The sequence below is a fragment of the Macaca nemestrina genome, chromosome 3 (assembly GCF_043159975.1).
Source record: "Macaca nemestrina isolate mMacNem1 chromosome 3, mMacNem.hap1, whole genome shotgun sequence".
In the NCBI taxonomy this organism is placed as follows: Eukaryota; Metazoa; Chordata; class Mammalia; order Primates; family Cercopithecidae; genus Macaca; species Macaca nemestrina.
Genome location: NC_092127.1, coordinates 131,671,657 through 131,696,681, shown reverse-complemented (window position 1 = coordinate 131,696,681; position 25,025 = coordinate 131,671,657). Strand labels below are relative to the sequence as shown.

The 25,025-nt window shown below is 37.2% G+C and overlaps 1 protein-coding gene across 1 annotated transcript in view; it reads left to right on the top strand.

Annotated features, from left to right (window-relative positions):
• The first annotated feature begins 7,194 nt into the window (after positions 1–7,194).
• The window catches only part of LOC105463619 (UDP-glucuronosyltransferase 2B18), a 30,671-nt gene continuing 12,840 nt past the window's right edge, over positions 7,195–25,025 (top strand). Inside the window, exons 1-2 of the mRNA XM_071093464.1 lie at positions 7,195–7,961; positions 9,264–9,412. Of these exons, the coding sequence (XP_070949565.1) occupies positions 7,241–7,961; positions 9,264–9,412 (870 nt within the window). The 5' untranslated portion in view covers positions 7,195–7,240. The remainder of the gene's footprint in view (positions 7,962–9,263; positions 9,413–25,025) is intronic.

Sequence of the window (25,025 nt, the reverse complement as noted above, 5' to 3'; positions counted from 1 at the left end):
TGTATAATTATTTGATTGGGCACTGTTTCTAGTAATTGATTACTATGTATTGAAGCCATGTGTTTCTAACACAAACTTTCTTGTAGAGACTGGAAGAATATGGCAGAATATAGGGACAATATAACTATACATATGGAAACTTCTTTAGATTTTTATTAAAGCAGAAGTAAACTACATTATTCTACATAATATTGCATCTTATGATGCAGAAATTATTTTCTTTGTAGGAAATGAAATAATTTGTCCATATCTCTGGCAAAGATGGCACTGTGGTGTTTTCTCTGGGGCCAGTTGTGCAAAACCTTACAAAAGAGAAGGCTGATCTCATTGCTTCAGACTTGGCCCAGATTCCACAGAAGGTGAGTACAACCTCCGATCCTTATAACCAACCATTTACACAGTGAAGAAAGTGTGGCTTTCCATTTAGAACTTGAATCTCATTTTCTGCTTTGCATTAACAGGCACTACTTCTACATAAAAAATTTTAAAGCATTTTAGTAGTGTATGTGGGCGCATGTAATCATTTGCCTATGAATTCTAGAAGTAACTTTGAAAATACTTATCTTTGTTGTTATTTGCTTCTGACAAAATGAAAATAAAACAATAAGTTCCTATCTCACATTTTGAGATTTTAAATCCTTTTTTTTTTTTTTTTTTTTCAGATGGAATCTCGCTCTGTCACCTAGTCTGGAGTGCAGTGGCTCGATCTTGGCTCATTGCAACCTCCGCCCTCCCAGGTTCACGCCATTCTCCTGTCTCAGCCTCCTGAGTAGCTGGGACTACAGGCACCTGCCACCACTTCCGGCTAATTTTTTGTATTTTTAGTAGCTTAGTAGCTGGGACTATAGGCACCTGCCACCACGCCCAGCTAATTTTTTTGTATTTTTAGTAGAGAAGGGTTTTCACCATGTTAGTCAGGATGGTCTCAATCTCCCGATCTCATGATCCACCCAGCTCGGCCTCCCAAAGTGCTGGGATTACCGGCGTGAGCCACTGCGCCCGGCCAAGATTTTAAATCTTAAGGTCTGTGCTTACTATTCAAAAACAAACAAACCAAAAAACAAACAAACAAAAGCAACCCTGAAGTGCACTAACTCCAAGGAACATATAAAGGGAGGGCGGATATAAAAAAGGTAGAAAAGAATTATGCCCAAGAATCTCCTCAACATATTTGATTGTGTCAGAACTCCACCCAGTGTACTTGGGCATAAAAGTAGAAGCTTAGATTCATGTAGTCTTTCTTATGAATTAGACTTTTCTAGAATTAAAAGGGAATTGCAATTTTGATATTACAGTTTAGCAATCAGATAATTTTAACTTTCTTCTTATCGTAATTCTAGATTTCCACTCTTTAGGTACTACTATTTATACACTATCCAAGGAGTTTTTAAAAAATTAATGGTTAATTAAATTTCATAAAACTCAATAAAAGCAAGTATGCTAATTAGGATTGTGAAATTTGTTTTGCTTATGAAATTGGAATATCTATGTATTCCTATGTTTTCAAATGCAATATTTTCATATAGGTTTCCCATAAAAAAATGAAGTATGTGACAAAAGGCATAAAGATGAACAAAATTCAACATTGAACATAAATTATAAGTAACTTCTTTTTCTTTTTTAATTAAAATAAATTAATATATAAAATCAAGGAGCTAAGGAGGCATGAAGAAAAGCAGAAAGTAAAGACAACTAACTATCCAAAAACAAATAGCAAAATCTAAAGCAAAGTTTTTCTATGAAGAGAATAGCATGGAAAAGACTCATCCCCATGATTCAATTAATTCCATCAAGTCCCTCCTACAACATGTGGGAATTGTGGTAGTTACACTTCAAGATGAGATTTTGGTGGGGACACAGTCAACCATATCAGGCCATTATGATCTCCTGTTTTGGTTACAAATGCACATTTTTAATAATCCTTTCTAATTTTAAGGTCTTGACTTTACATGCCAATATTAGTTGACACAGTTGCTTGCTAAAGGAAAATATTGATTCCATAACCGTCATTCTTTAAAAGTTGTGTAAGTAAATTTTGGTAGTGTATTAAAATCCAAATCCATAGTGTGACAAGTAAGACTGCCTAACGTCTTCATTCCAAATTAACTGTCTTTTGTAATCTCCTGCCCTCAACATTCTCTGTGATCCATACACATTGGGATGCTCTCCATATGTCCACGACCTTTACTCTTTCTGTTCTTTATTGGAAAATCCCTTCTTGGCCACACACTACCTAGGTCCAATCAAAGTTTTCATCTTATATCATATGTTACCTGCCTCATTAAGTTTTTCTAATTATTTCATATAGAAGTACTTGTGTTTTTTCTCTGGAACTCTAAACATCCTTATTATTCATGTGATTCATATCAAAATAGCCTTTATATTATAGCTATTCAATGTATTAACAGCTAATTAGTGAGGGTCCACATAGGTAAGGTGATGTAAAATATTTGTTTTCCAAAACCACCTTGTACATTTGGGCTTTGTGTGGAATGACAGAAAGTGTGTATATGTTTGTGTTTAGTGTGAATTAGAAACTTTAAAAATTATATTTGTTTTTTTCCCCTGTCATTGAAAATATAGATGAGTACAGTTATATTTCATGTATTTTTATTTTTTTAAGGTTGGAGCAAATTTTTCTGGATACATTATTTTTTGATTCCCATAATAAACATCAAGCTTCAAAATAAACAGTGGCTATTTATACTTAATATTTAATGTTTAACATCTGTGTATATTTCTTTCAATTCTGAGCCCTGTAAACTCTGAGTCTCTGTGAGCATTGTATCTGGGAGCTACCATCACGCTGTTTGAGAGTGGGCTTTAACTATTCTCCACTGGCAGCTCTGCTGTGCTGGTTGTGCATTCTGTGGGAAAGTCCTGGCTGGCCTTGTGATGTGAGCCATTAGCTTAATGTCAAAAACATTCTAGAGAAACTCATAGAAAGGGGCCACAAAGTAACAGTGTTTACTTACTGCAGGCTTTTCTCATTGACTATAAGACTTATTCATTGAATTTCAAGGAGGTCCATGTGGCATATGACAAAGATAATCTTGAGAATGCAAATGATGAATTTTTGACCTAGCTTAATATTTTATTTTACTTTCTCTTTGAGACAAAGTCTTGCTCTGTCACCCAGGCTGAAGTGCAATTATGCAATCATGGCTTGCTGCAGCCTTGAACTCTCAGGCTCAAGTGATCCTCCCCACCAAAGCCTCCCAAGTAGCTGGGACTGTAGTCACACCCTAGCACACCTGGTCAATTTTTTTGTAAAATGTTTTTACAGAGTGGGTCTTGCTATATTGCCCAGGCTGGTCTCAAACTCTTTGCCTTAAATGATCCTCTCACCTTGGCCTCCCAAAGTTCTGAGATTACAGGTTGAGCTACTACATTTGGCTCCTAGACCCAGTTCTCAATATCTTTCCTGGCTTAGCATCTGGTAATCAAAGGTAAAACTAAATATATTTTTTAATTGAATTGGGTGGAATTTTTAAACCACTATGTGAGTGTTGTCTACAGACAGACACTCATGAAGAAGCTGCAGGAATTGAATCATTACAGCATAATAGTTCACTGACCCTATAGTTTTCTCTGGGGAGCTAGTGGCTGAGCTGCTTGCAGTCCCTTTTGTGCTCACACTTAGGAGGCAAATCAGAGTGATGCTGCAGGAAACTTCTAACTCTACCTTCGTATGTACCTGTGCACATTGTAGGACTAACAGACAGAATGACCTTTCTGGAAAAAGTAAAATATAAAATGCTTTAAGTTTTCTTTACCTTTTATATCCAGGATTATGACTTTCATTTTGGTAATCATTTTATAGTGAGGCATTAGATAAGGGTCTTTTATAATATAAATAATACATTTTTATATATCTGTCCTACATGCAAAACTCTAACAGTGATACCAATGAAAGACTAATCAAAATCTAATTGGGAATAGAAGTAATACACGTCTTAAAATAGTTACACTTTCTTTACAGACAGTTAACCATTTTTCTTGATACTTGTTAGAGTCATGTCAAAAATAAAAATAAAAATAAAAAACAACATTAATACTTTGGAAGATGTACGGTTCATCATACATAATCTCGAAAGCCCACGGGCTGGAATTGCTGAGTCGCCCAAACAGCAAAGATGGTGGCCCATATCTCTCTCTGTGAGCTCTGTCCCAGGGAGTTTTCAAATCTCTGTGGGCCCAAGAACAATGGTGGAAGTGCCTGGAGTCCCCCGCTGGGAGGTCCCACCCAGTGAGGTGGAACAGCATCTGCAACCTACCTGAAGAAGCAGTCTGGCCATGTTTTGGTAGAGTAGCTGTGTTGTGTTAGGGAATTCCTTCCTTCCCCTGGTCGATTTGGACTGTCCAAAACTCAAATGCCAGGACAGCTAAGTTGCACAAGCAGCAAAGATAGTGGTCCGGGTACCCAGCGTGGCTGAGAGTTCCATTCCAGGGAGGCCCAACACTCCTATCATGGCTGGTTGAAATTCCAAGCCAGTGAATCTTATCCTGTGAGGTACTGTGAAAATGGGACCCACAGACTGTCACTTCTCAGCCCCCTGAATTCAGCCTTCCACTTTGCAATTCTAACCTTCCACTTTGCAAGAGTTACAGCTACTTTTGCCAGGAAGCCCTGAAGGCCAGAGTATCTAGACACCACGTCTCTACATGTGCCTGAGTGGCTGCTCTGCTGAGATTCCGCATACCTCTGTGTGTCAGACTGAAGGCCCGGTTGAGTGGGTTCATGAGGGGATCTCGTGACCTGAGGGTTACAAAGATCTGTGAAGGAAGCCTGTTACTTGGAGTAGCACATGCACTCACCACTTCCCTGGGTGAGGAAATTTTCCTTGGTTCTGTGTTGCTACTAGGTTGGCTGTCATCCTGCCTTGCTTTTCTTCATTCTCTGTGGATCAAGTTGTTTCCTTAAATAGTCCCAATGTGAGTGCGTGTATGTTTCAGTTGAAGGGGCTCTATTTACTCACCCTTTCTGTTCCTCTTTGTGAGAGCCATGCATATTACCTACTTTCAGTCAGTCATCTTGGCCACTCCTCCAGCTTAAAATATTTTTAGAGTATATCTCATATTAAGTGTTTTCACTAATACAAGGCATACTTCTGAGATGTTGCAGATTTGGTTCTAGAATACTACAATAAAGCAAATATTGTAATGAAGTGAGTCACACAATTTGGTTTCTAAGGCATATAAAAAGTTATATTTACACAATGCTGTAGTGTATTCAGTCTGCGATAATATTAAGTCTATAAAGTACATGCCTTAATTAAAAAACACTTAATTGCTAAAGAGTGCTAATGATCGTCTGAATCTTCAGTGAGTGCAACTTTTGTTGATGGAGAGTCTTGCATCAATGTTGATGGTTGATAACTTATTATAGTGGTGGCTGCTAGCAGTTGGCATGGCTGTGGCAATTTCTTAAAAATAAGACAACAATGGCATTTGCCATATACTTTAACCCATCCTTTCACAAAAGATTTTTTTCAGCATGCAATGTGATCAGATAGCATTTTACCCATAGAGGATCTTCTTTCAAAATTGGAATTAATCCTCTCAAACTCTAATGCTGCTTTATAAAGTAAGTTTAAGTAATATTCTAAATCTCCTGTTGTCATTCAACAATGTTCATAGCATTATCACCAGGAGTAGATTCCATCTCAAGAAACCAGTTTCTTTGCTCTTCCCTAAGAAGTAACTCCTCACTTATTTGTTTTATCATGAGATTTCATCAATTCTGTTACATCATTAAGTTCCACTTCTAATTATAGTTATCTTTCTTTTTATTATATTTGCAGCTACTTATTCCATTGAAGTTTTGTTATAGGACCAACAGGTTCATATGCTTACTGTCCAATAATAGTCCGATTACACTGAGACGTCAGGTTTGCAGCAAAGAAGGAGTTTAATAATTGCAGGGCACTGAGCAAGGAGATGAGAAGAGAACCTCAAATCCAGCTCCTCAAGGAGTTCTGGGCTGGAGGTTTTAAGGAGATCATAGATGGTGATAGACTGGAAAATTTGGGTAATTGATTGGTCAGGGTAATAGGGACAAAGGTATCAGAACAAGAAACAACATTATTTGCTGAGTCAGTTCCTTGTGGGGACCTCTAGATCAGCTGGCATCAGTGAAGTTCCTCAGATCAGCTGGCATCAGTGAGGTCCTTCAGATCTGCTGAGTCAGTAGTTTTATCTGAAGGAATACCTCAGAAGGAAAGTTGATCCTTTCATAATGTTTAAGTTATTATCTATAGAAGAGTTAAGAGGAACTACAATCTCGTAACAAGGTCTGCAGAATTCCAAGACAATAGCCAAATAACTATGAGGAAGTGAGTCAGAGAACAAGCTAACCTAATGATTAATGCTGAATGTACTACAAGCTTGATTTACTTTTCTCTTTTTCTCTCTTTATCTTTGATTACCTTAACAAAGTTTATAAAGATAGTGTCATCTTGAAACTCTCAATATCTTACATCATGGTTGTAAGAATCAACTTGTATATGCTATATAATAAATGAACATTTAAAATATTATGTTACATAACAGAAGCCACTCACGAAATACCACATATTGTATGATTCCATGTATTAAAAAATCGTCCAGAATAGGCAAATCTATAGAGATAGAAATTCAATTAGCAATTACCCAGCACAGGGGAAATGCAGAAACTAGAGGTGGAGAGGAAAAGGCTAAAGGCTATAGGGCTTATTTTGGGGAGATAAAGGGGCTGTCAAATAGATTGATGTGGTAGATGCACAATTGTGTGAATATACTATGAAACAGTAAATTTTACACAATAATTGATAAATTGTATGATTTTTAAATTATACGTCAACAAAGTGTACAAAAATGTATGGACCATGTTTAGTCATTTTATCTTTACTTTTGTGTCAAATGGACTGCAGAAACATGACCTTTCACTGCTACCATTCTGGACACTCTAAAATATATTGCATAAGACAGATGGCATGCCCATACAAGATCCTTGATATTAGCTGAAGGATAGCACTCATAAACATAAACGGGAAATTAATCACTTCTGTGTAAACAGGTCATTTACCTTCATTTGTCTCCTTGCCATCCACATGCTCGGATTGTTGATTTAATGATATTGTATGTACTTTGAAGTATAAGGGTTACATTTTAACTTCTTGGTTAATTTATCTTTGGATATAACCATGAGAAAAAACAGAAAAGAACAGCAACTGGGAAACAAGCATTGCATTGCACCAGGATGTCTGTGAAATGGACTTCAGTAATTCTGCTAATACAACTGAGCTTTTACTTTAGCTCTGGGAGTTGTGGAAAGGTGCTGGTGTGGGCAGCAGAATATAGCCATTGGATGAATATGAAGACAATCCTGGAAGAGCTTGTCCAGAGAGGTCATGAGGTGACTGTACTGGCATCTTCAGCTTCCATTCTTTTTGATCCCAACAACTCATCCGCTCTTAAAATTGAAGTTTTTCCTACATCTTTAACTAAAACTGAGTTTGAGAATATCATCAGGCAACAAATTAAGAGATGGTCAGAACTTCCAAAAGATACATTTTGGTTATATTTTTCACAAATGCAAGAAATCATGTGGAAGTTTGGTGACATAACTAGAAATTTCTGTAAAGATGTAGTTTCAAATAAGAAATTAATGAAGAAACTACAAGAGTCAAGATTTGACGTCGTTTTTGCAGATGCTATTTTTCCCTGTAGTGAGCTGCTGGCTGAGCTACTTAACACACCCCTTGTGTACAGTCTCCGCTTCACTCCTGGCTACAATTTTGAAAAGCATTGTGGAGGATTTCTTTTCCCTCCCTCCTATGTACCTGTTGTTATGTCAGAATTAAGTGATCACATGACTTTCATGGAGAGGGTAAAAAATATGATCTATGTGCTTTATTTTGACTTTTGTTTCCAAATATATGCCATGAAGAAGTGGGATCAGTTTTATAGTGAAGTTCTAGGTAAGTTTTTTTTTTTTTTTTCAATCTGTAACATGAAGATCTAAGTTATTTGTATCTTTGAAGCAGAGCTTATATAAAGCCTTAAAGTCAGGGTAGTGGGGTTTTGGTAAGTGAATTTATAAAACAAAAATACAAGATGATCTATCAATCTCACAAATATTATAGAAAAGCTTAAATTACAGGGTCAGTTAAAACCCTGTGGCCATCACTCACACTGAACACCCCAGGAAATCATAAACTTACATATTAGTGCATCTAAGACTTTAAGCAATTACACATCTGTTTTACTATGCATTGCTTTACATCTTAAAAATGGTAAAACCCATCAAATAACATCTTACTGAATGCATGGATTTAGAATGAGTAGTTACACATTTTTCTACAACTATCTATATAACTGCAGAAATTATTTTTTCTTGTAAAGCTTAGTTTTCTTATTTAGAAATCAAAAGATGTTCCCATGTTACCAGATTTCCTTCACAGTAGAGAGAGATAATGTCCATATCTCAGATGCAAAAAATCATCAAAGATAATTTGAAGTTTCTAATGTTTCTATACTCTTTCATTAAAGAATTGGAAACCATTCATTTAAAGTCCAATCATCTTGTTGAAATGTGAAGATTGTTATATCTACATAGTTTTTTTCAAACTATGTCTCTTTATTAAAAAATATGAGACAGATTAAGGTTGAGTACAAGTCTTTATTTCAATAATTTCTCAAAAATTTCTAGCTATAATTTACAAATATATTTACTTAAAAATAATATTATTAAGGTATTAGCTTGAATCTAAAATAGTACAAGGTTTTCAGCCATACTCTCCACATAGTCCATAGTTCACTTGAAGAACCAAAGATAAAAGGATTGGCTTAATGAGTTGTGTAAACTAGACTATTTCTTAGAAAATTATTTTTATGGGTACAGTAGAATTAATTGACTATGGAGCTCAAAGAGTTGTTTAAATGTCCATATGCTACTATTGAAGCTTTAAAAAGAAAAGAAATTGATGTTTAGTTCTCTATGGCTTATTTTAATAATTGTTTATGATTGTGAGTATACTGATATGATATTAGAGATGTAGCTTAACCTCACAATTCTCCTACTACTTTGCCTTTCTTATAAATATACATAGGCAAAATAAATAATACATAAAATTAAATTATGTCTATAGATGAATATATGTATATATTTTTCAAAGCACACTTTGCCTATATTTTTGCCTACATTATTCTAACTCCTTTCAGAAAATAACCTAATGAAATTATCTTGTCTCATCCACTTTTCTTTTTCTTATTCTTGTTAGGAAGACCCACTACATTATCTGAGACAATGGGGAAAGCTGACATATGGCTTATTCGAAACTCCTGGAATTTTCAGTTTCCACATCCACTCTTACCAAATGTTGATTTTGTTGGAGGACTCCACTGCAAACCTGCCAAACCCCTACCTAAGGTAAACATACTTTCATTGGTTTTATTTTGTTGGCTTTGAAGTTTCAGTAGAAATGACTCTATAGTCTTCACTCAGAGTGTTTGACTTACCCTGAAAGAAAGATGGGAAGTAGGTTGGGTAAAGCAGATACCAATTAGAAAGTCATGTACATATTGATACCATCACACGTATATGAGTTTTATGAGTATTACAAATAGAGGAGAATACTAAGGAGACTTTGAAAATAGAGTTGGTTAAATTAAAGTCTTCATTATGCAACACCTAAGAATGTATTGATCATTCGTTCAAATAATATTTGCAAAGGGATAAGCACAAAACACAGGTAAGTGCAGAATTTTCAGAGAAAAAAATTGGACACAGTTTCTGTCCCCACATAACTTACACTCTACTTCAAAAGATAGAATATGTGCAAGTAATAAAAACTATATAAAATCTATTATCTCAAGGAAAAACCCAATGACAAGAAAGCATCAGTGGAGATAATAAAAAGTATCCTGGAGTCACTGATTACTAAGATGAGAGCTGAACAATATGCAAGAATAAGTGAAAGAATGACGGGGAGAGACAGACAAAAGAAGGAAAGCAGGTAAAGTGGTCAGGACAGTTCTCAAGTCCTCAAGTTTAGTTTGCAGGGAGAGATTAAGAATCAGATGATGCTGAGAGGCAAATTAGAGCCGGATACATATTAGGAGTTGAAATATTTATTAAGCATATTGAAAAACTATGAAAAAGAGTTAAGAAATAAAGATATATGAAAAGATTCTCTTCTTTAAGAAGAACTTTCAAGATATTCAATGGATTAAATTGCAGGAAGGCCAGACTGTGAAGAACCAACCATCAGGAAATTTTGCATGGATTCAGGTAGCAGGTGATGAAAAGTGGACTAGAATGTTGATAGAAATAATTATGCTCACATTTACAAAAATACTGACAACTTCATATTGTGTTGTGTGGAAAAGTGCGGGCAAGATAGTTCAGATGGTTTCTATTTCTTGGGCATCTGTGATGTTGGTATTAGTTTTGTCGTAAGTGTTAGAGAGAGACTATATAAGACTAGAAAGCTGATTAGGAAAATAGTTATAAGTGCATGGTCATGGAAGGTGATTAATTCCTCCATAATAGGGGATGTGGCATCTTGAAGGCCTAATTGAACTGGGTGAGCCATTAAGATATACAGGATTTAATCTATAATTTAACTTTGACAAAGTTATGACATAGTTTTTCTAATATCTTATTGAAGAAGTCATAGAGGTTATGAGGTTGGCTTGAAACCAGTTTTAGGGGGTTTGATTCCTTCCTTTTTCATCTAGATTTTATATAGGTTGGTTCTTCAAATGTATGATAGAGTGGGGAACAGCCGTACAATCACTCTAAATTGGTAGAGGGTTGTCCAAAACTAGTGAGACTTTACATTTTGAGGTGAAAGCCTCTCAGATTATATAAATTATTAAATTAATATTACTGCTGTTAGGGAAATAAAATGGGACATTTTATCATCCATACATAAAATGCAGTGTATGTATCAGGGTAGTCGGAGTAACATCAGGGTATACTGGATAAACCGAGAAAGCGCTGTGGAAAGAAAGTTAAATTTATGCCTATAAATCTAAAGCAAAGTGGGTTTGGGCATAGGTTTGGTCGAGTGTATAGCCTGAAAATAAGGGACATCAGTGAATAAAACCTCCTATAATAGCGAATACGGCTCCTATTGATAGGACATAGTGAAAGTGGGCTACAACATAGTATGTGTCATGTAATACAATATCTAATGATGAGTTTGCTAATACAATACCGGTTAGGCCTCCTACTGTAAAGAGGAATTACAAAGCCCAGAGCTCAAAGTATTGTGGAGGATCACTTGGTGTTACTTCCATGAAGTGTGGCAAGTCAACTGAAGATGTTAACGCCAGTGGGAATAGCAATAATTATAGTGGCAGAGGTGAAGTAGCCTCGTGTGTCTACGTCCATACCTACTGTGAACGTGTGATGGGCTCATACAATAAACCATAAGAAACCAATTGACACTATAGCTCAAATTATACCCACGTACCCAAATGGTTCTTTTTTTTCCAGAGTAATATGTTACAATGTGGGAGATTATTCTGAACCCTGGCAGGATAAGGATATAGACTTTGGGATGGCCGAAGAATCAGAATAGATGTTGATATAGGATGGGGTCACCTCCCCCAGCTGGATCAAAGAAGGTGGTGTTAAGGTTTCCCTCTGTTAGTAATATGGTAATGCCAGCGGCTAGGACTGGGAGGGAGAGGAGGAGTAGGACTGCAGTAATTTTTAAGACTGATCAGACAAACAAGGGGGTTTGGTATTGGGATATGGCAGGGGGTTTTATATTGATAATAGTGGTAATAAAATTAATAGCTCCTAGAATGGAGGAGATACCTGGTAGGTAGAATGAAAAGATAGTCAAGTCTACAGAGGCTCCTGGGTGGGAAAAATTTCCTGCTAGGGGAGGGTAAACTGTTCAACCGGTTCCAGCACCAGCCTCTATTATGGTAGATGAGAGCAATAGTAGGAAGGAGCGGGGAAGGAGTCAGAAGCTTATATTATTTATTCAGGGGAATCTTATGTCGGGGGTGCCAATTGTTAGGGGCACTAGTCAGTTCCCAAAGACCCCAATTATAATGGGTATTACTATGAAGAAGATTATGACGAATGCGTGGGCTATGACAACATTATAGATATGGTCGTTGCCTAGGAGGTTGCCGGGTTGACCCAATTCAGCTCGGGTAAGGAGGCTTAAAGCTGTACCTCTGACCCCAGCTCATGCGCCGATAGTAGGTATAAGGTTCCGATGTCTTCATGGTTAGTTGAAAATAGTCAACGGTTGGCGAACATAGCTGGGGGGTGTAAAATGGCTGAGTAAGCATTAGACTGTAAATCTAAAGACAGAGGTTAGGCCTCTTTTTTACCAGTCCTGAGGTGATTTTCATGTTGGATCACAAATTCGAAGGAGCAGCTTCAATTCTGCCGGGGCTTCTCCCGCCTTTTTTTCCCTTTTGTAGTAGAAGCAGATTGAAGGCAGTTGATTCGGGTATTCAGCTGTTAACTAAATTTTTGTGGGTTTAAGTCCCATTAATCTAGTAAGGGCTTAGCTTAATTAAAGTGATTAACTTGCATTCAGTTGATGTAAAGTGAAATTTTGCAGTCCTTGTGTATTTCAGAAATTAAGTATGATTACTTACTAAGGACTTTGAAGGCTCTTGGTCTTGCTTAACCGAAATTTCTAGGAGATAGATAGGGTTAATGGGGAGATTGGTGAGAGGAAGGTGGTGAGGGTAATAAGTCGGGGGAGTAGTCGTGTAGGTTTTGTGCTTTCAAATTGTCATTTTATTTTTATGTTGTTGGATGTGAGAAACAATGTCACAGAAGTAGAGTAGATTAAGCGTATATAAAAGTATAGGTTGAGGAGGGTTATAATGGTTATGGTAATAGGAATAATAAAGTCGTTATTTTTTGTGAGTTCTTGAATAATAATTCATTTAGGTAGGAAGCCGGTTAGTGGGGGTAGGCCTCCTAGGGATAATAAAGTAGATGATATTAAAGGTATTAGTCAGGTTAGTTTACTTCAGGAGCAGGATAGCAGTAAGGTTGTAGTATTTGAATTTAGGTTGAGTGCTATAAATGCAGTGGCTGTTAGGATGATATAGATGGTTAGGTAGAAGTTGGTAATGTTTGGGTTATATGTTAATGTTGTTATTATTCAGCCCATATGGTGATTGAGGAGTATGCCAAGATCTTACATAGCTATGTTTGGTTGAGCCCTCCTCAACTGCCCACCATAATGGATAAAATTGAGAGGGTAAGAAGGATGCTTATATTTATTGATGGTGAGATTTGGTATATAATTGAGATGGGAGCTAATTTTTGCCATGTAAGAAGGAGCAGACTGGAGATTAGGGGGGTTCCTTGGGTGACTTCTGGGATTCAGAAGTGAAAGGGGGCTATTCCTAGCTTTATGGTAAGTGTTGTTATTATTATTAAGGATGAGTATTGGTTGATGTTGTTTGTTATGGTTCAATATCCAGAAAACAGGTTGTTGGAGAGGATGGCTATTACAAGAATTATGGATGCGGTTGTTTGTGCAAGGAAGTATTTGGTGGCTGCTTCTGTGGAACGGGGGCTTGTTTCTTTGATTATAATTGGAAAGAAGGCTAGTATATTTATTTCTAGGCCTGTTCAGGTGAAAAATCAGTGAGAGCTTAGTGATGTGATGAGGGTGCCTGTGAAGATGGTGAAGTAGATGATAAGTTGAGCTAGTGGGTTGATTAGTATGGGAAGGGTGAAACCAACATTTTCAGGGTATGGACCTGATAGCTTATTTAGCTGACCTTACTTTAGGATAGGGTGTGATGGGTAGCATGGAGAATTTTGGATTCTCAGGGATAGGTTCAATTCCTATGATTCTAGAAATAAGAGTATTGAAACCTCTATTATTTACTCTATCAAAGTAATTCTTTTGTCAGACATATTTCTAGGTTTGGGGGGGAATGCTGGAGATTGCAATGGGTATTGAAATATACCACATAAGAAGTGCCAGTGTGAGTGAGAGGAAATTTTTTCATAGTAGATATATAAGTTGATCGTATCGGAATCGGGGGTATGCTGTTCGAATTCATAAAAATAGGGAGGTTAGGAGGAGTGTTTTGATGGTAAAGCATATTGTGAATAATTCTGGAGAATAGATGGTGTATAATGGACCTAGAAAAATTATGGTTGTTAGAGCATTTATTATAATAATATTTATGTACTCAGCTGTAAAGAATAGAGTGAATGGATCTACGGCATATTCAATGTTGAAGCCTGAGACTAGTTCTGATTCACCCTCTGTGAGATCAAAAGGGGCTGGGTTAGTTTCTGCTAGTGTGGAGATAAACCATATTATGGCTAAGGGTCATGATGGTAGGAGAAGTCAGAGGTGTTCTTGTGTTGTGAAGAGTGTTTGTAGGTTAAATGAGCCGCTTATTAGCAGAACTGGTAGTAGGATAATGGCTAGGGTAACTTCCTATGAAATTGTTTGGGCGATGGCTCGTAATGCACCGATTAGTGCGTAGTTTGAGTCTGATGTGCATCCTGACCATAGGACTGAGTAGACAGCTAAGCTGGATGTGGCTAGAATGAATAAAAGGCCAAGGTTGGAAAGGGCGATAGAAAGGGCTAAGGTTGGGGCGGTAATATACAGGGTAATGGTGGATATTGAGGGTTTTAAGGGTTCTTTGGTGAAGAGTTTTATTGAATTGGCGAAGGGTTGTAATAGTCCGTAGGGGCCCACAGTGTTAGGTCCTTTGCGTAGTTGTATGTAGCCTAACATTTTTCATTCAATAAGTGTGAGGAATGCTGTGGCGGCTGGTACGGGTGCAACAAGAAGCAGAAGGTTGATTACAGGCATGGTGTAAAGAAGAGGAATTGAACCTCTGATTGTAAAGTTTTAAGTTTTATGCAATTACCAGGCTCTACCATCTTAACAAACCCTGTTCTTGGGTTGGGTGTGTAATGTTCCGTTAGATTGAGATGATATCATCTATGGAGTGAGGGTGCTTTGTGAAGTAGGCCCTATTTCTCTTATCCTTTCATATAGGGAGAAATGTAAAATATATAGAAACCGACCTGGATTGCTCCAGTCTGAACTCAGATCACGTAGGACTTTAATCGTTGAACAAACGAACCCTTGATAGCTGCTGCACCATTAGGATGTCCTGATCCAACATCAAGGTCATAAACCCTATTCTCAATATGGACTCTAGAATAGGATTGTGTTGTTATCCCTAGGGTAACTTGTTCCGTTGGTCAAGTTATTGGGTCAATTGTGTGCTGATTTGCTTTGTCTGGTGTAGACTTGGCATAGCTTGTTTGGAGGTTGGGTTATGCTCCGAGGTCAACCCAACCAAAATTTTTAATACAGGTACAGTAGTTTAAAGTCCATAGGTCTATATAGTTTTTATTGCATTAGTAAACTGAAGCTTCATAGGATCTTCTCGTCTTATTGTTTTATGCCCATCTCTTCACAGGCAGGTCAATTTCACTGGTTAAAAGTAAGAGACAATTAAACCCTCGTGGTGCCATTCATACAAGTCCCTATTTAAGGAACAAGTGATTATGCTACCTTTGCATGGTCAGGGTACCGTGGCAGTTAAACATGTGTCACTGGACAGGCTGTGCCTCTAATACTTGTAATACTAGAGGTGATGTTTTTGGTAAACAGGTGGGGTTAGATTTGCCGAGTTCCTTTTACTTTTTTAACCTTTCCTTAAGAGCATGCCTGTGTTGGGTTAACAGTACGAGTAGTAATGATTTTATTAGTTATTTGTTATTATTAGACTGTTATCAGTGAAGTATTTCAATCTGATGTAGGCTTATGCAGTGGAGAAAATTGTTCATGTTACTTATATTAACATTATTGCTTCTATAAAATAATAGATTAATCCAATGGGATGTGAGGAGTTCAGTGATACGTCTGGGATTTTTAGGTGTTTGGATGTTGAGCTTGAATGCTTTCTTAATTGGTGGCTGCTTTTAGGCCAACTGTGGAAGCTGGGTTTTTTTACTCTCTGTGTAAGGTTTTTTTCCTAGTGTCTAAATATCTGTCCCCTCTTTAGACTAACAATTAAATTTACAAGGAGACTAGGTGATTCTGTAGGTAAATTTGAGGTTGAACTAAGATTCTATCTTGGATAACCAGCTATCACCAGGCTCGGTAGGTTTGTCACTGCTGCCCATAAATCTTCCCACTATTTTGCTACATAGATGGGTGTGCTCTTTTAGCTGTTTTTGGGTAGCTTGTCTGGTTTGGGGGGTTTTGGCTATAGTTCTCTTTTCGAAGTTATTTCTAGTTAGTTCATTATGCAGAAGGTACAGGGGTATGTCCTTGCTGTTTTGTGCTTGGTCAGTTTTTTCATCTTTCCCTTACGGTACTGTATCTATTGCGCCAGGGTAAAATTTCTATCGCCTATACTTTTATTTGGGTAAATGATTTAGTTAGGTTTATTTGATAATAATATTAGTTAGGTTTGGGGCTAGAGTTGGCTCAAGGTAATCAAATTATATTGAGATCTTCTGTATGTAAGCCAGGTGCTTTGTGTTAAGCTATACCTTTGTTTATCCAAGTGCACCTTCCCATACACTTACCGTGTTATGACTTATCTCCTCTATATAAATATGAGGGGTGATTAGTTAAGTTAGTCCTTAAATATACTTGAGGAGGGTGATGGGCAGTGTGTGCATGCTTTATGCCCTTATTCAATTAAGCCCTCTGCTCTTAATTTACTGCTAAATCCTCCTTAGGCTTTTAGATTTCATAAGAGCTATCGTGGAATTTTCTGAGGTAGAAAATGTAACCCATTTCTTACCACCTCATAGGCTACACCTTGACCTAACGTTTTTATGAGTATACTTGTGCTTACTTTGTGGCCTTTACTAGGGTTTGCTGAGGATGGCGGTATATAGGCTGAGCAAAGGTGGTGAGGTAGATCGGGGTTTATCAGTTATAGTACAGGCTCCTCTAAAAGGATGTGAAGCACTGCCAAGTCCTTTGAGTTTTAAGCTGTTGCTTGTAGCATTCTGGCGAATAGTTTTGTTAATTTAACTATTAGGGTTTAGGGCTAAGCATAGTGGGGTATCTAATCCCAGTTTGGATCTTAGCTATTGTGTGTTCAGAAGTACTAAAGCCACTTTCATAGTTTATTTTATATCAGCTATGGTTTTTTACAATTTAGATGGAATTTAGCTTTATGGAGGTCATATCTAAAACACTCTTTATATGCCGGTCTGTATTAGCTTGGGTTAATCGTATGGCCACGGTGGCTGGCACAAAATTAACCAACTCTAATTACTATACTAGCATAGCTTAGTTAAACTTTCATTTATTGCTAAAGGTTTATCACTGCTGTTTTCCGTCGGGGTGTGGCTGAGCTAAGTGTTTTGAAGTACATTAGTGGGTGCTTGATACTTAGTCCTTTGATTGTAGCGATTTAGAGGGTTATTTCACTGGGGTTTGGATACTTGCATGTGTAATCTTGCTAAGAGTTAATAGAAAGGCTGGGATCAAACCTGTTGTTTATGGGGTGGTGTAAGTCCGTCTAGACATTTTCAGTATCTTGCTTTAGATAAGTTAAGCTATATAAACAGGGATTAGTTGGATTTTAGATATATATATATATATATATAGTTATGAAGTACTGTCTTTGGGGTTGTGATAGTGGGAGTTGTGGGTTTAGTAGTGAGTGGGTGGGTATGTAAGTTGAGTAAAATCAGGGTAAAGAAATTAAATTTGGGAGGCAGCGAAGCAAAGCTGAAAAGAAAATTGTGTTAGTTGAGGGGTGACTGTTAATGTTGTGTGCAGCCAAAAGATAAAAATTTAGGCTCTGGCTAAGTTGGATTGAGGCTTTTGTTTTTGGGGTTTGGCGAAGGTATCTTTTTTCCAGGGAAGTGAAGTTGGGGATGGGGGAGGAGGGTTGTGAAATTTTATTGTAGTATTTGGTGTGAAAGGCAGTTGCTAGTGTGTTTAGTTATTGTTATGTCTTACAAGCTTGGATTAATTAACACCTTGTGGTAGTTATGCAAGGCTGGAATATGGAATGTAGGTGTGATCAACAATATTATGTATTAGGAATCAAAGACAGATCCTGCGACATACAGTGTAGGGGGGCCAGCTTTCTGCAATGGGGTCGCATTCACACCCAAAAGATAAAATACCAAATGCATGGAGAGCTCCCGTGACTAGTTAATAGGGTGATAGACCTATGATCTTTCGAGATGTCTTATTTAAGGGGAACGTGTGGGCAATCTTAATTTCATGGCCCTGCGGTAAGAACCAGATGCCGGATACAGTTCACTATAGCTACCCTCAAGTGTTACAGGCCCGGAGCAAGGAAAGTAGCACTCTTGTGCCAGATATTGATTTCACAGAGGATGGTGAACAAGGGACCACTAACTGAGGAGGTATTCGTGGTGACAAGGATTTATTTGACTTAAATGTGCTATGTTCAATGAACGATCAAATGTACTATGTACTATTAAGGATATAAAGTACTGATCAATATCCCTGGGGACAGGAGTTGACTTTGAAGGGTGGTGTTATGTTCTATAGTTAGATAAACGGGTATGGTACTTGCTTGTGAGCATGTTTTTCGAGCATTTATTGTACTTATGTATTTGTATGTGTTATATACAGTTAAGTATTTATAGTATAATATAATATTCATGTTGGCTAGCAGTAACACACGATATACATAGAATTACGGGGCGGATCAATACTTAAGTTGTACTTAAAGTTGATGCTCCATCAGAATACAGAGAGTAGTTTAAATTTGAATTTTAGCTTTGGGTGCTGATGGTGAAGTTAAGTGCTTTCTCTCTGAGTTGTCCTGGGGAGAGGGTCTCCATCACCAGTTTACAAGACCAGTGTATTAGTTTATACTACAAGGGCAGATTCATTTGAGTAGTTTGGTTTCGGCTAAGGAAGCAAGTGGCATTAGGGTTAGGATTGTGGTGAAGTATGTTATGGATGCTATTTGTCTGATAATCGTAAATGGGTGGTTTACTGGTTGTCCTCCGACCCATGTGAGGGTTTAGGGTTACAATTAGGAGTCAGTATAGGAATTGGATGAGTAGGCAGAATATTATGCTTTGTTATTTAGATATATGAAGTGTGGGGATGAGTGCTAAGATAAGGATTGGTGGTAGAAGTGCTAATACTCCTCCTAGTTTGTTGGGGATGAATAGTAGAATTGCGTATGTGAATAAGAAGTATCATTTGGGTTTAATATAAGGGGGAGTATGTAAGGGGTTAACCAGGGTATAGTTGTCTGGGTCGCTTAGGAAGTCAGCTGAGAATAGCACTAGGGTTATTAGAGTGAGAAAGAGGAGTATCAAGCCTAGGATATCTTTGATTGTATAGTGGGGGTGGAAGGCAATTTTGTCGGAGTAGGAGGAGATTCCTGAGGGGTTGTTGGACCCTATTTAATGGAGGAATCGTAAGTGTAAGATTGTTAGGGCTGTGATAATGAAGGGTGGGATGAAGTGGAGGGTGAAGAATTGTGTGAGGGTGGGGTTGTCAATTGAATATCCACCTCAGACTCATTGGACAAAGTTGGTTCCAATATATGGAATGGCTGATAGGAGATTTTCGATTATTGTGGCACCTCAGAATGATATTTGGCCTCATGGGAGTACATAGCCTATGAAGACTGTTGCTATGGTTGTGAGTAACAGAGTAATGACAACATTTCAGATTTCTAAGAGGAGGAATGAACCATAGTATAGGACTTGGCCAATGTGTAGAAAAAGACAGATGAAGAATATTGAGGCGCCGTTGGTGTGGAGGTGGCGGATGGTTCAGCCATAATTTACGTCTCAGGTGATATAGGCAATTGAGGAGAAGGCGGAGGAGATATCTGGCGAATAGTGTATTGCTAGGAAGAGGCCTGTGATGATCTGGAGGGTTAGGCAGGTACCGAGAAGTGAACCAAAATTCCATCACATGGAGATGTTGGATTGAGTGGGGAGATCAGTGAGGGAGTGGTTGATTATTTTTATTAGTGGGTTGGATTTGCATGTTGCAGTCATTAGTGTTTTTGTAGTTAAAATGCTACGATGGTTTTTCATATCATTATTCATGGTTACAGTCCATGTGGGAATGATGACATACGCTTTATTCTTGTTAAGTGCACTATTAGTTATGAGTTTTGTAGGTTTTTCTTCTAAGCCTTCTCCTATTTATGGGGGATTGGCGTTGTTAGTGCTGTGGTTGGTTGTGTTATTGTTTTGAATTACGGGGAGCTTATATAGGTTTAGTGGATCTTTTTTATTTATTTGGGGGGTATAATGGTTGTTTTGGGTTATACTACGGCAATGGCTTTGAGGAGTACCCTGAGACATGGAGCTCAGGGACTTAAGTTTTGGGGAGTGCTTTGGTGGGGTTAGTAATGGAAGTGGGTTTAGTTTTATGGGCATCAGAGTATGATAGATTGGTGGTAGTGGTTAATTTTAATAACATGGGGTTTGAGTGGTTTTTGAGGGGGAAGGGTTAGGGTTGATTCGAGAGGATTCTATTGGCACGGGTGCTTTATATGATTATGGCCCTTGGTTGGTGGTGGTTATTGGTTGGACATTATTTTTAGTATGTATATTGTGATTGAGATTGCTTGGGGTAACAGACTACATGATTGCAGGCAAGGCTAGGGTAAGCGGGATGAGGAAAGAGAGGAAATAGTGTTTAATTATACCTTGTTGAGTGGTGGTGACAATGGAGGCGGCAACCTGGGTTTGTAAGATTGTTTTGGATATAGATTTTTCTAGTCAAATTAAGTCTAGTAAGATAGAAGCTAGGCTTTGGCTTATAAGCAGGTTTTGGTGGGGGGTTATGCGTTGGATTGTAGTAGGATAAAATCCTAGTATGTTGGAGAAATTGAACATGTATAGTGGAGTTTTTATTATAAGTTTGTTGGTTATGAGGCTAAGGTCTAAGGTTACTAGGAATCCTAGGGCAGTTACGTTTAGGGCTGAGAGTTTTAAGTAGAGTGGAATTGTTGTATGAGGGAGTGAAGTGGGAGAGATACTGTTAGTAATAAGGAACCCTGCGATTATGCTGCCGATTGTGAGGTGTTTAATTGGGTTTAATAGGGTAGGAATGCCTTCGTTAATGTTGATTAGGGTTGGGAAGTGGGGTTGTCCTTTTAGGGTGAGAAGGATGATTCAGGTGCTATAGGCGCTTGTTAGGGAGGTGGCAATGAGAGTAATAGATAGGGCTCAGGTGTTGGTATATTATGTGTTTGCAGTTTCAATGATGAGGTCTTTGGAGGAGAAGCCTGTGAGAAAAGGCATGCCTGTAAGTGCTAGATTACCAATGATTAAGGAGGTTGAGGTGAGGGGTATTGTTTTAAATAATCCTCCTATTTTTCAAATATCTTGTTCATTGTTGAGGTTATGAATAATAGATCTGGAGCTTATAAATAGTATGGCTTTGAAGAAAGCATGAGTGCAGATATGTAGGAATGCTAGATATGGTTGATTAATGCCAATAGCAACTATTATTAGGCCTAGTTGACTTGAGGTGGAGAAGGCTGCAATTTTTTTGATATCATTTTGTGTTAGGGCACAGATTGCTGTGATTAGGGTGGTAATGGCTCCCAGGCATAGTGTGAGACTTTGAATTGTTGTGTTGCGTTCTACTAAGGGGTGAAAGTGGATGAGTAGGAAGATTCTGGCTACAACCATAGTGCTGGAGTGGAGTAGAGCTGAGACTGGGGTTGGACCTTCTATAGCAGAGGGAAGTCAGGGGTGGAGACCGAGTCGGGCTGATTTTCCTGTTGCTGCTAAGAGGAGGCCTATTAGTGGGAGGAAATTTGAATTGGAGTCTAGGATAAGTATTTGTTGAGGGTCTCATGAGTTGTAGTGTAAGAGGAATCAGGCTAGGGTTAGGATGATGCCAATATCGCCGATGTGGTTATATAAGATTGCTTGGATGGTTGCAGTGTTAGCGTCTGTTTGGGCATATCATCAGCTGATTGGAAGGAAGGATATAATTCCTACACCTTCTCATTCAATAAAGAGTTGGAAGATATTGTTGGCAGTAACTAGAATTAGTATAGTGGTGAGAAAAATGAGTAGGTATTTTAAAAATTGATTAATTTTGGGGTCTGAGTTTATGTATCATAGTGAGAATTCTATGATGGATCAAGTGATGAATAGTGCAATTGGAGTAAACATTATGGAAAAGTAGTCTAGTTTAAAACTTAGTGACAGCTCTAGTGTTTGAATTGTTGTTCAACATCAATTTGAGATGATGGTTTCTTGGTCTAGGTGTATAAATATTGTTGTAGGGAGAAGGCTGATAATGAAGGTGGATATAATAATTATTTTTACATAGTATGGGTATAGGTTTTTTTTTGCTAGGGTTGATAAAGGTAATGAGGACAGGGGAAATTAAGGATGTCAAGGTTATTATGGTAATGGAGGTATACATGGTTATTACTTTTATTTGGAGTTGCACCAATATTTTTGGTTCCTAAGACCAATGGATAACTTTCATCCTTTAAAAGTTAAGCGAGCCATGTTGTTAAACATGGGGGCATGAATTAGCAATTTCTGCGAACTTTCGCAGTAAATAAGAAGTAGTAGGCTTCTATAGTTAGATTCATAATCTAATGTTTGGTTAAACTATATTTACAAGATAGCATAATATTAGGGTTAAGAGATGGGGGAGGATGGGGGAAAGGTGTATAAATATTAGTGTATTTTCCTGCGTGAGGGAGGGTTTTATATTAGTAATTTATCTCTGGCCTATAGTCAGTTACTCAGAAATATCATTAATTTTGCAATTATTATTTTATTATTACTAACACTACTAATTACTTAACATGTGCAAGTCATTTGAGATATCGTTCTTCATTTAATAGAACCAGATTGTTTAGTACATCAAAATTATATTATCTTGCAAAGTCATAGTTGACAGATACCTTGTGGACTTGATTAAAAGTAGACATATCAGTTTTGACAGTAAGATGAGCTAGTTGAAATTCTAAAATTCTACCACAGGTAATAAGGATCTTCACCAGTATTGCAGCTTAAAACACTTTCTCAACAATATAAATCTGTTCCTTTAACATTTGCAGACGAACTCAGTGTTCATTTGATCTTACTAAAGCATTTAAATCATTCTTCGTTGAGACCCCAGAGGTTTACATACTATAGCATAAACATACCCTATGAAAGCAGACGATTTTTGCCATATTAAAACTTCCTGTGGCAACTTGTCTCAACATCATAGCTGCCTGACAGAGAAGCACAGAGGTAATGAACAATGCATGTATAATAAAGACCAAATAATTTATACCACTTGTATCTGAATAGTGTTCTTAGTTTCAATACCAAAAAAATTCTGTCGGCATATAAGATTATATTCTTTATGAAAGGACACAATAAACTCATATATTTTAAATTAATATCACACTTTTAAAACCTGTGTACAAAGCAAGCATTCTTTATTACATTATTAAGTAATCTCTTAAAAGATAATTTTTGTCCACATAAAACTGAGATTTTATTTCTTTGTTAAAACTCAGTATCTATGTTGAATGCAAATTGCATGGGCTTTATATGATAACTTTCTCAAGAGACAAAAGCTGAGGTAAGACTAATGAAAAATCTATGCCACCCTGCCCTACTCTTGAAAGATTTTCCCACTCACACTAAGGAAAACCGATAGTGTCAGTAGGAAGGGGAAGAGAGTAGGACTTGTAGAAGGACAAGAAAAAGGAGGGCTAGTGGTACAATAGTGATAATTACTACTATTAGCTGTTGTTACTAACTTGCAGAAAGATTTGAATGCACGTCAGTGGTTGTGAAACCAGTTCTTTGTTTATTTTGTAAAATAATTGCTAATCCAGGTTGCTTTCATTTCAATTAAATATTAGATTCTCAGATAATTTCTATATAAGAGAATAAGACACTTGACAAAATGTATCAAGTGTTTTAAAAAATGAAATTTGCTATGAGTTTTATAATATATTCATATGAAATCATACAGATAAAAAAATTAATCAAGGTGTACCTATTCAACATTATGGAATATATGCATAAAATTAACATTGGAAGTAGTCCAACATCTTAAATGAAGGAATGATTAAAAACTTATACTATGCACATACAATAGCATTACAATAATTTTATCAATGAAATATTCAATTACACTGTCAACCATAATACAAATAAAGGGAGTTAGAAAATGATAAATGTGACAAGGTGACAAGTTTTTGCAGGAGGAAAATGTATACACAATTTTCTAAATAAGTGTCACATGTGTGCATTGAGCTATATAAATAGGACAAAAGCCATGATGAAAAAATATATTTTGCATGAATAATATCACAACATAAAATTTTAGAAAAATTTTATTTAAACATTTTTTTCATGCTTTTATAAAATTTCTTACATTAATTTTGTATTATTTTTATTATGTTATCACAGAAGAAGAAAAAACCAGTCCATATCCGTGATGAATCTGTAGACAGAGATTAGATTCCTTCAACACTGCATGGATAAACAGGGCTCTCGGCATCAAGCTAGTGAGGTGAAACACTGAACACCAGTTACAGTAAATATGGCTACAGTCAACGGCAATCACACACAATACCTAGATGCCCCAAGTATTACCTGGAATAGCAGTACAATGACTCTTACGTTAAGATTAAAAATCATATTTTAAAAAACACTCTGTAATATGTGGTCTGCACAGTTAACATTTGGACTTTTTTTCTTTGTTTTGTTAAGGACCATTAGGAAAAGTTTTACCACAATGATTAAATCTCAAAGTATTTAAATTTAAATATTGGCATACATAGGAAAACGCAACTCAGAATAATTCGCAATCAATTTCAGCCAAGCACATCTTCACCAGGAGTGTTACGTGGTGTGAGTGAGCTGCTCAAAAGAGAGACAAGATCTCCCCTGCAGAAAGGCCTGGTGGCTTCTTCTATTCTGGTGCAAGTGCTGCTTCTGAAACACAACAAAGTGATGATGAGAGTTCTTCATATGCAGTTATAAGTAGTACATCAATTTAACAGTGTGATCTCAGGTCAATAGGTGTTCCACCTAAACA